Source organism: Zonotrichia albicollis, chromosome 2 (assembly GCF_047830755.1).
Source record: "Zonotrichia albicollis isolate bZonAlb1 chromosome 2, bZonAlb1.hap1, whole genome shotgun sequence".
In the NCBI taxonomy this organism is placed as follows: domain Eukaryota; kingdom Metazoa; phylum Chordata; class Aves; order Passeriformes; family Passerellidae; genus Zonotrichia; species Zonotrichia albicollis.
In genome coordinates this window covers 88,640,516-88,652,600 of record NC_133820.1, presented here as the reverse complement: position 1 = coordinate 88,652,600, position 12,085 = coordinate 88,640,516, and the positions used below count along the sequence as shown (strand labels likewise).

General features: G+C 38.8%; 1 protein-coding gene across 2 annotated transcripts in view; it reads left to right on the top strand.

Moving 5' to 3' along the window:
• ABCC4 (ATP binding cassette subfamily C member 4 (PEL blood group)) overlaps positions 1-12,085 on the top strand; it is a 142,924-nt gene that overhangs the window by 109,053 nt on the left and 21,786 nt on the right. Inside the window, exons 27-29 of one of the 2 annotated variants that reach the window (XM_074535621.1) lie at positions 3,241-3,330; positions 3,806-3,978; positions 10,184-10,289. In XM_074535621.1, coding sequence (XP_074391722.1) covers positions 3,241-3,330; positions 3,806-3,978; positions 10,184-10,289 — 369 coding nt within the window. The remainder of the gene's footprint in view (positions 1-3,240; positions 3,331-3,805; positions 3,979-10,183; positions 10,290-12,085) is intronic. The other variant, XM_014273652.3, reaches the window with a different exon arrangement.

The following is a 12,085-nucleotide window of genomic DNA, read 5'->3' as shown; positions in this document are numbered from 1 at the left end:
TCCTAATTTCATGAGACCTTGTATCAGAGAAGCGTGATGTGTAACCTTAAAACTTAGGAGGCAAAGTCTGTGCCTGTTACAGTTTCATGAGAGCTCTGGTCTCTTCCCTGGTCATTTGCTCCCCAGTGAAGAGGGAGGAAGAGTGAAAAGCTCACATGCTGCAAATGTGAAGTCATATTTTGGAAAGTAGTTCATCTGCTCTGTTCTGGCAGGTAGAGTGAAGGGTAGACTGTAAACCAAAGGAATTTTTTTGCCATGTTTTGCATTATTTCTCAGATCTCTCTATGTTATAACAGAATCTGTGTTTAGAATTATGTCTGAATGTGTGCTAGTGTGTTTGCAGGGTGGCAGTCAGAGTGTATTAATTTCTTTAAGTTGAGAATCTAATACAAATGGTAATGAGGTGGTTTTTTTTCTCAAATAGTAGGAGTCAAAAAGAAACAGGTATGGTATTGAAAAAAAAATTAAAAATAGGTACTTCCCCAGCAATTGGATCATTGCCTAATGCAGGATGTCTTTTGTTTCTGCATGCTGCAGGCTTTGTTATTGCAGTACTCACTGGAACTAGTCCTCTTTTGTATGTAAAGAGAAGTTTATATGGATTTAAATTCCATTTTTTTGTTTGTGTGTAGCGTTCCTTTCTCGTGAAACAGATGATCATCAGTTCATTCAAGGTCTACGGCTTTTTGAAAGCCTTGCCCATAGGTCTTGTGGATGACTTTTTCATTTTGAGGAATTCAGCCCAGTTGGACAAAACAGGATACTGAGACAGGAAAACTGCAGGTCAAATACGGTTTCGACATGTGAATGACACAGATGCTCAAAGTTCATCACATTCAATTATACATGTGAGGTTTTTTTCATACACAGGTCTACTGACATAGTTTTAAAACTGTTTTAATCCAGTGGAACTCTGTGATTTTTGTCAAATTTATATAAGGTTTGCATCATAGTGACAAAAGTTTTGAGTGCCCAAAGGCTAGCAGGTAGCTTTTTTTCTTTTTTTTTTTTTTTTTTTTTTTGTATGTGTGTAAGGGAAGGCTGTTTCTACTAACAATATGCAAAACTATCAAGTGGTGGTACAAAGAAGAAGAGGAAGGAATCAGGTTTCTGCTATGGTAAACTGTATTGGTAAACTGTATTGGTAAACTGTATGATAGGCATTGTCTGGTGTGGTGCTAATAGTAGTGTCAGTAATAGCAATGTAACATCAGGTAGTTATTTTGCAGCAAATATCTTCATAATTATGTGGGCAGCTGAAAAACCAGAGAGAGAGATGCTTATTAGAATTGCAACATAAAACATGCTAAACAGAACCATTCCTAGAGAGTGATGAGGCAAGACTGAAGTTTTCTTGTCTGTGAGTTTAAATACCTACCTGGAGAAATAAAAATGTGCTTAGGCTTCTAATTGCTTGCTTGGATGGAGCTGTGTAAAGGTTGTGTTTGTAAATCTTTTCTATGCAAATGTTGTCTGCCTCTCTGACTGCAAGCATTTTTACAACAATTATTTACAGGTTAGTCTTATTGCTTTCCTCTCATAAACCAGACTGTTTTAAATAATAATCTGTGTCAGAAATGGTAATTAAAAAATATCCTTATCTTCTGTTGCAGTGCATGTCTGTTGTTAGGACTTTTATAATAGTTGTGAACACTTTATAGGTTCAGCCTCCTCTTTGCCAACCTATAAAAATGGATTGAAAAGGAAAATAAATGCAACAATACCTTCAAAATATGCCAAATGGTGTACTAAAAGGTGTGTTGTTAAACAAATTAGTTTCTAGGTGTTTCTGAAGAAAATTGTTTTTTGACTTGGAAATGTTTTGTGTTAAACCCTTTTGCTCATTCAGCAAGTTTTTAATGACATTGCTATTGCAGCAGATACTTTCAAATAATTGGCATGTTATATCAGGAAATATGTATCTTCTTTTATATTGCTTATGGTGTGTTCTGTCTTTTTAAATTCTTTTATAGTACTCAGATGGTTTAGAATTCAAAGACAATAAAAGGGTTAAGGTCTGAATTCTCTTCTGGTTTGCTGCAACCCTTTGGAGCTGGGCATCACTAGGGTTAGATGGGGAGAAAGTCGTGACAGGTTAATCTCAGAGTAAGCTGAAGTTACCCAGTATAAGTTATATTTTCTTTCCCAGGGGAGAAAGAAAAAAAAAAGAATGGATTCTGCCTAAAATTTCTCCAATTTAAAGAGAACTGACAGCATGATAAATGGTCTCCATTTATGATTAGCACTGTTACAGCTTTTGACTTGTTTTTGTCTTTATGTGTGGTATTAAGATGAGTTTAGCCCTAAAGTCATGTCAGTGCATGACTCCCAGGTCTGGCAACTCACATTACTGAGTACTGATCTTCTGCTTAAGGAGTTCTGAACCAAAAGTCCTCTTCCCAGTTCTTAAATACTACATATTTCAGTGTGATTTGATTTGTGCCAGTTTGATGAATTACCTGTTATTGCTCGCACTGGGAACTGAAGTAGAACAAAACTTGCTTCGACCACATTCTTACCGCATTGGTGCCTGAATGAGAGAAGGTACTGATTTGACTGCCTGGTGTGTTTTGAGTGAGATCTTTGCCCAGCAGTGCTCCAGTTCTCAGTAAGTTTGCTTTGGTGCTGTGGCAGTATAGATGTGTTTAGGTACTATATGGTGAAAACTGTTCCTGCTTAGCCCTGATGGTGCAATGGAACGGCTTTTATGGCATGGAATGAAAAAAAAAAACCAAACCCACAGCCAAACACAGAAGGAAAACCAGAAAGGCATTGTTAGCTCTTTGATTCCTCTCTGGTTTATGTATTTCAAAAACAGGTTTTCAAAACTGCCCAAAAGTAATTTAGGAGTGTGAGCTCATTGACAGTGGTAGTTGTTGGTTTTCATTAACAATACCATGAGGATAGCAACGATTTCATAGAAGCATATATATAGTTTGTAGCATCAGAACAGTGGCATGTAAATGCCCATTGAAGTACCGACATAACTGTGTAGAGCAATTTGCAAACAGACCTGTCCTGTTTGGTAAATTATCTTCATACAGAGTAGTTGAACACTTGCCTCCCCCCCCATCCCTCTTAAGCATGCAGTTGGAATGTACACCTTTGCATTTCAAAAATAATAGCTTGTTGATATTTCTGTGCTATTGTTGATATAGGTTAGCTGTGATTATCATTAAATTACCTATTGCAATATAAAACCTGTATTTATAGTGGAATGCTGATTTTACTGGGTTTCAGGAGCCTGTTTTGTTCACTGGAACTATGAGGAAAAACTTAGATCCTTTCAATGAATACACTGATGAAGAGCTGTGGAACGCCTTGGAAGAGGTGACTTACTAAATCTAATAATGTACATCTGGTATTTAAAATCCATGTAACTGTAATATTACAGTGCTTGTGTGTGTTAGGTTTTGGACGTTTTCATCAGATTTGATAAAGGTATAGCTGTTGATAGAAAAAAGTACACTATCATATGTGCGTTTGTGTATGTGTGTGTCCATGTGTGTGCAGGCGTGTATATTGTTATATAAGTCTTTTGTGAAAAAATTATCCTTTGGGATGATGCCTTGGTTATAGTTTGATTCATATCTTGGTTTTAATGAACATTAATAGATTCTTAACAACGTGCTTTAATGTTTTTAGAATTCTAATAACTGACACACACTGTAATCCAACTTGGCACTTACTCATTTTGTGTCAGAATATAAAAGGCAAACCTTGCATACTTATTGTTGTGTCATCAGACACACAATAGCTGATCTAAAAGAGTTACTCATCCTACAATATGTTGACATGTCAACAGGTGCAACTGAAGGAGGTTGTGGAAGATCTACCCAACAAAATGGAGACACAGCTGGCAGAATCTGGATCTAATTTTAGCGTTGGTCAGAGACAGCTGGTGTGTCTTGCCAGAGCAGTTCTAAAAAAAAATCGTATTCTTATCATTGATGAAGCAACAGCAAATGTGGACCCAAGGTAAAAACAAAACCTGTCATATGAAAATGAGCTGGTTTCTCTTCTAATACGTTCGTCTCTGCTGTAGAGATGAACTTAAATGCTTTATATTTCATGTACTTTGTATTGCTGTTTTATGTTTTTGATGATACCATCATTTTTGTCTATTCAAAACAGGATGATTGAGCTTTGGCTATGGAGCAGATGATATAAACTAAGCACTCAAAAGATCCCTAATTTCAGTGCATTCCACAGAGTAGGGAAATTAATATTCAAAGTTTATTTGTCCTGCAGCCATAGATTAGAAGACAAGAACGTTCTTGAAAATAAATCTCTGTAACATCAGAATAGCCAGGAAACAAGTTGAGTTCTGTTGACTTCTGGAAGAAAAGTTTCTTGGAAATAAATAAATTCAAAAGATTTAATTCATCTCACTCCCAAAGCCCCCTAAAACTAGAAAGGTGAAAAATGGCTGTAAGCAAAACCGGATACTTCTGGTTGTGAATTGCTGTCCTTTCAGATGGCTCAGATGCTGGTGTTGTAAGTTAGAGGTAAAGTAGGGGCAGAAGATAAGCTGTCCCAAACACCACAGGAATTGCAGAACTGATTTGGAAATGTTGAACTCTTCAGGATGGACTCACTAGTTCATTAGTCTGTCTTGTATAATTCAGGCCAGCAGAATTTCCTGAATTCATTTCTGTTTGAACTAGAGTGTACTTCTGGAAGAACATCCAACCTCAATAGCAAAAAAAAAAATCAATGACAACCCCTGTTAAATTGTTCCAATAGCTAAGTACCCCCACTGTTAATTTTTGAAACATTTGAAGCACTGGTGGAAATACTTGGGAAACAATACTGCAAACGTACTGCATCAATTAGTCTGAGCTGAATATATAGTTCCAACAAACTATGGCTTGAGGGAGAACTCAAAGTCCAAAGAGGACAATAACACAGCAAGTCCCTCAAACAGATGCATTAAGGATTTTGTATGTCATCTGGGCATGACTCATTTTTCTAACATCTTCTCAGGGGAGAAGTGGTGCCCTACTGGTGTAGCTGTACAGTTCAGCTGACTGTATTTCTAAAACCTGTAGAGAAGTGCAGTCCCTTTCCAGGGGTTCTCTTTTTTCTTTTCTTTTTTTCCTTTTTTTTTTTTTTTTTTTTTTTTTACTCCTAGTTTATTTTCGGCTGAGCTTTGATAGATTAACTTTGATTAATCATAGGTGTGGAAATTTAATACTATCTTACTCATCCTCCCTACCTCCCTATTTTGGCATCTCACATGTGTGTTCTCAACTTGCACTATCCATTTAATTGATCTTGATTAATGTGTGCTGCAATATATATTATAATAAGGTAAATGTTTGTTTGTATCAACTCTAGGCATAACAATACAAATAATAACTTGGAACTTCTTCTTTGAATTCAGTTTGCATTACAGTCATTATTACCTTTTCCTTAATGTGTTGGCATAACTAGAGCCAAGTATTTTTTAGCTCTGCAATCTGATAGGATGATCATCAGGAAATGCTGATGTGGGTTGCTTAACTGAGCAGTTAGGGAGGCATTTTTGGTGTGTAAGGAAAACCTCCTCCTCTTCTGATGCACAACCCCCATACCTGGCACCCTTGTCTCTCACCTGGTGGCAAGCACACATTATATCGAGCACCTGAGATGGGAGACCATGGCGAGCTGCCTCCGCCTCTGGAGATACTTCTCTTAGTTTTGGATGTTTTTCTGGCTCTTGATCTCTCTCCCTCGGCAGCCTCAACTGCTGCTGCCACCCTGTCCCTTCTGCAGTTCACCCTGGCAGCAGGTGTGAGAAGGCAGGAGTTAGGGAAGGAAGGGTGAGGTGACGTGAGGCAGTGGTGGCACTGTGGCCCACTGTGGGGTGGGCGCTGTACCTTCCCCAGGGGACTGAGCCCGAGGGGCTCCCCACCACATTTCAGCTCATCTAGGCCTTTCCTGTCTGCTACTGGGAGCGAAGGGAGGGAATTTGAAGTTCATCTTCTCCCTCCTCATATGTTCTGGCTTGCATATGTACCCACATTTTCTCCCTTGCTCCTCAGAGATGCCACCTGCTCTGCATGTGGCAGAGGTGTGAGTGCTTTTTGGGGGGAAGGAGGAGCTTGCCATTAAAAAGGTTGCCCTAAGTCAGACTACCTGCGTGATTTATGTGATGACTGATAGACATTTAATTTGATTTTATCTTCTTGGTCCATTCTTACCCTGAAGAATAGAGTCTGGTTTTAAAGCAGTTGAAGTGTTCTGGAAAATTGTGTGAAATCTGGAGCAGAAGAGCTGAAAATCTTCATGTAGTTGCTTTGATGATACACAGAAACAAAACCATTAGTAACTGAGACTTTTTAGAAATACTGAATTTGTTTTAATTGTGTTAACTTATATTTTTGCTTATAGAGAACAAAACTTTTGGCGAGCAACCCACTGACATCTTTTTACATTGGTTGTTCATTGAGTGTAGTAAAACCAGCTATTGCACATAGTTCAGTTCATTAGCCATCTTAAACTTGTCATGTTTAACCTTTTATTACATCTAACTGCTAACTGTAACTCTTTTGGAGAAATTTTCTAAGCCTCTCAGGAGTTGTGTAGTGTGAGATACGCTTTCAGGACAAACCCAGGAGGACATTACAGAGAAGATAATGACTTACCCAGTTTTCCTTTCAGCAGCTTGGTTGCTTCACATTCAGATCATATTTATTCTTCCTCTTCAGATAGTTTTCTTTTTACACAGTCAACTAATTCAGGTTACACCAGATCTTGGGCTGCTGGGATAGATCCTCAGCCTGTGGTGCCTGTGGGACAGCTATACCACCATTTTGTGCTTTCTTATTGTATTGTTCCTTGCAGTAAGGAGTATTGTGGTTCCCATTTTTATATAATCAGATTAGGATTGGGTTTTTGTCATCCAGCAGCCCTGCTTTTGGTATTCAGGTTTAATCTTTGGTTTTTAATGTACCTGAAAGGTGATGGGGTTTGATCTACTGAGGTGGGTGATGAAATCACATGGCACTTGCCAAGACATTTGTTCAGTGTGGGTAGACATCAGTAAGAGTCCATTTATGCCCTGAAAAAGGGACAGAAATTGTGCTTCTTTTGCTACTTTTCTAGCTCTAACTGGTATGTGATCCAGTCTCTACGCTCTGTCAGCACATAATTCTGCATACAGATGCTTTTCTTGGTCTTTTGAGATTCTCCTGGAGGTTACTGATAGTGTTTCTGCCTGCTGTCCCAAAAACTATGCTCCAAGATCTGCCATGAACTTTGGAGAGGATATAGCCAAGTGTCAGTCAGCAGACATGTTTGCATGAGATCTTGTACTGTGATACTTGAAGATGGAGCTATTAAGTCTGTTCCTGATTACTCTGAAGTCTCATTTTAGAACATTTGTCACACCCACAATATGGACAGCAGTTTCTTGTTAGTGATAAGCTTGTGTTCAAGAAATACCTGTTTCAGATAATAGTTTGATAGTATCTCTCTAAGAATGAGTGGCTTTTTTCTTTTGAATGTAGGAAGAGGTAGTGCTATAAAGAGGACATGTAATAAAAGAAGATAATATAAATTAATGCAGAGGACAGGGGTATTCAAGGCTGAGGCATTCTTGGAAAACAGTAGGAATAACTTGAGTCACAAATAATTTTAAGCCCTTTGGAAAGTTGTTTCCAAAGTTCCTGAGCCAGCTATGGTTCTCATGTTCTGTAGTAGCTTCGCAGAAAACTTCACCTTGAGCTTGACAATAGAGAAAGAAAAAGGCTTTCTTTACACAATTCTAGGGAGTATTGAATATTGAATATTTCATTTGTTTTGCTATTTCAACCATTGCAGAGAACACACCCTGCTGTGTCTATAAGACTGTTCCATAGTGAGTGTTTTCATGGATGTCCCTGCTTTGCTTTTCCTTTTGTAGGTAAGAGTAGCCAGGTTATTGAGGCGTTGGTGAGAAGAGAGCAAACAAATATACATTCATTAACACTGGGGTGAAAGGACTGGTATATCTCTGATGTGGAACATGATGAACAATTTCCTCTTCTTAAGGAGATAACACAGAACTAAAGAGCCTGCCCCTCTCCTGACTCCTCTTCCTGTCTCTTCCCCTGTTTGCTTACTGGCCTTTGTTCAAAAAGAGATGAGGAACACCTGCTTCCCACTTTGTTTTTGAGCTTCTTTGAGGAAGTAGGAGCAGAAGGACCAAGCCTCTCAGACTGTGGTCCAGAACTCAGTTATCTTAAGCTCATGAGAGAGCTTAAATGTTTCTGCCACCAGATGAAGGTAACAGTTAGAATGCATGGAATTCCTACTTAACTGTTTATGTCTTCCCTCTCTCTGATGATTCCTGCTGTCATCAGCAAGGATCTGTCTTCTCCTTTGTCATGCTGATTGCTTCAGCTTAGCTTGTAGCAGATGCTATGTTCGTCCTTCAGAGCATGAACTCATACTTTCTACTGTGGAAACATAATCACTACCTCATTTCTTTAAGTCATCCTGTTCTTCCAAAGTTGTCTGTCCACTTCTTATTGCTGGTGCCTCCTGGCATGAGGGCCTCAGAACAATTCTCTTTGCATAATTCATGAAGTGATACCAGATACTCATCATGTGCAAACAGATTCAGTGTGGAGTACTACTTCTGTCTAAACAAATACTACTTAATCAGAAGAAGACATGTTTTATGTATTTTTATGTATTTTATTTTATTTTCCCATTACTTCTAAAAATTTGAAGAATTAGGACTTTGCAAACAACTGATTGCAGCCAACATGTCTGTCTAAATATTCTAGTTTATTCAGATATCTCCTTTGTCTTTTTTTAACCTAATCTGCACATTTTATTATTCTCCAGTCATCATATATGCAGAATAACAAATTCATGTTTTAATAGAAATCCTGAAAATGAGGCCCCTGCCTTCAAGTGCCTGACTTCTTGGCTGGAGCTTCCTTGGTTCAACTAACACCAGTGTATTTTGAATTCTTTACATCATCCTTCTATCTTGGATGAGAATTTTGGTTTCTGTTCCTTTTTCTCCATTGTCCTTTGGGGTTTTTTTGAACGCTGGTGGGCAATATGTGAGCATTCACAAGGCCTGGCTGGTGGGACCCAATTCTACCTGTGCAGTGTGGGCTATCAGGTGCCTCTAGAGGGCATTCATCACTGGGTGGTGCCTAATCCAGGTCCTTGGATTTACCTTCCAGCCATGCCTCTTCTCTTTCAGTCACTTAAGAGGGGACTGTAGATATCTCCACGTATAAGCCTGACTGGTGTGCTCTAAGTTAGGTGGTGTCAGTGCTTCCCTTGTACAGTTAGTTACTTCAATAAGCTCCAGTTCCATGAGTATTGCCCATCTTTTGCCTTACTGCTCATTTACACAGCTAAATAACTTTGTAGTGTCTAACTACCTATCAGTATAATTTTGTTTCCTTTTCACAGTTCTCAGCTTTGTTTGTGACAGTTTTTACTTCAGCCCTGTACTTCAGTGTCTGTGCTCTAGCTTAGTTTTCATTCTTTACAAGTCTTATATTTCTTCTGCTGTCCTTTTCTTAGGTGGTGGTTAATTCATACCATAGGCTCACCCTTAACTTGAAATCTTTTATCTCTTTCTTTGAGTTGTGCATTCCAGTTAATGCTTTTGATTTACAGAGTATGCCAAGTTTTGAGTTTTTTCAGTATTCAAGTTCTTGAGCTATTCCAGTTCTATTTTAGTTTACCAACCATCTTCTCTAATTAATCTTCTTTTGCATTTGAAATCATAGAACCTTAGTTCTGTGCTGCCTTGTGTTTGTTCTTCAGATGATTTTCAATGAGGGATATGTACTTTGACCAACTTTTCTTCACTCATTGCATGAACTAAATCTTGAAAGAGAGCAACAATGGTTTTCGGTGTAGAAATCAGTAGAACTATCTGAATCTACAGAGTTTTCCTTTTTCTTTAATCCAAGTCTGAGAAATTAGTCTCCTGAAATGAAGTCTTTTGCTCTACTTTAAACAAGAAACCCTTTTCTCATGAGGTATGAAAGGGTAAATTTTGGAGTACGTTTCATGATGCGCCTCCAAGTCATCTGGTATAACAAGAGGAAGAAGCGCTGTGATAACTTTAGAAGCATATTTCCTTCTATCCGGTCATGTTTGATGAAGTCATAAAACCTGCCTGCCGTTCAGTTATCCATGCAAGCATCTTATTTTTGTCTGCATTGCTCTTGCTGTGTTTCAGAACAGATGAGTTCATTCAAAAGACGATCCGTGAGACCTTTGCTCACTGCACAGTGCTGACCATTGCACACCGCTTGAACACCATTATTGACAGTGATAGGATTATGGTAAGACAGTTAACTGCTTCACTGTTGGTTTTTTTTTATTTCCTGAAGAATAATGTTATTGACCCTTCTTAATTTTGATCCAAAAGTGGGTAGGAGTGTAAGTCATATGTTAGGCTTATCCAAGTGAACCTCATTATCCTAGCTACTGTAACTCATAGCTCATGAAACTGTAGATGTAATGACCTGGAAAGAATTCTTGCTTTCTCTGGCCTTGTGCTTTCCATCCCACAAAGCACAAACCCACTGCAGGTGAAGTGCAGCCAGGAGACCTGAGCAAATCAGCTCTGCCAGTTCTGGGAGCCTGTGAAGTCACACCCGTGGGGTTCTAGACAGTCAGCTGGGTTCAGCCAGGTGTAGGAATGCAGTCTCAGTGGGAGGCTGGGACGATAGCTGGTGTGGGGTGTGAGGAGGAGGAAGTGGTGGAGGTTCTGGGGCAGGAGGATGGAGGTAAGGAGACAGCAGCTGCCCTGGGGCAAAGGTAGCGATGGACTGGACTGGTGAGGTAATGAACATGGTCAGCTTTCCAAAGCAAAGTTCAAACAGAGAAGATGGAGCTCTACCAACACATCAGCCATTGCCCCCAACGGAGTAATTGTTACACCATGTCTGCCACCCTGTCTGCCCCACAGTGCACTGTACATGCATGGAAATTAGGAAATACTCGCTGATTATTTTCATAAAGGCAGTGGTGTTCCCTGGGCTCTCAGGAAATCCACCTGGTTTGTGTCCTTGACATAGTGTGCAGCCTGCAGTTCTACAATTTCCTGCAATAAGAACACGAGCCCTTTGCAAGCATCTTCATCACAGCTAGTTAATGAAACAACTGGCATAGAGGGCAAACTGTGTTCATAGGTGGAACTCAAATTTTAACTGGACTTCAAGCAGAAATTAACCTTCACCTCTTGGTGGTAACCTTAAAAAATACCTCTCAACTTATGTCTTATGGAAGTGAAACATAATTGTTTCCTTTTTTTTTTTACTGGATTTTCAAAACATTTTAAAAACTTTGAGTTACAGTGCTTGCCTGAACTACACAAAATTAAACTATTCCATCTGCTGAGGTGAGTGGTGTTCTGAGGAATAGAATAGATTGTGAGCTCAGTGATTATAGTTTACTTACAAAGAGAAAAACCAGCAGAACTGCCATAAGTAGTCATGTAATTGCAAGCATTTAACGTATAATAAATAAATATTTTCTTCTCTGGTGAATACCTCCCCACAGGTCTAATGGATATGTTGGTGTTTTCTACAACTGAAATGAACAAAAGATTTGTGAGGAAACAACTGTGACCTAATTAATAGCTGTGTGTGTTTGTTAGCTGTCCAAAGGGATTTCTGTGGGTTTTGGTTCATTAACTACCATTAACATGTTAGGCACAGAATGCTCTCTCCACAAAGATGTTTTTCTAGCTTACCTTTAATGTCATGAAGTTGCAGTGAAAATGAAATGTTTTATTTACTTTTTATGCCAAAAATTGTTGGAGCAAAGCATAAAAATCACCCTTTCCCCCAAACTACTCAGGATAATTACAACTACATAGCTACTCTATTGCATTTTAAGTGTCCAAACATTATTCTTATCGTTATGTTGTTTCAGTTTAGTCACTATTAAGATTTCTAGTTTCCTGATTGTCTAATAGTCTTTAATGCTTTTGGCTTATTTAGAAGAGATTTGCAAAATGTGTCTTTGAGTCTGCAGTCAGTAGTAACTTCTAAATATTTTTGATCTTTTTGCATTGCTCCATTTTAATCTTACAGATTTCTGTAAACTGGGAGAGGGAGGAGGATGAGAAGCC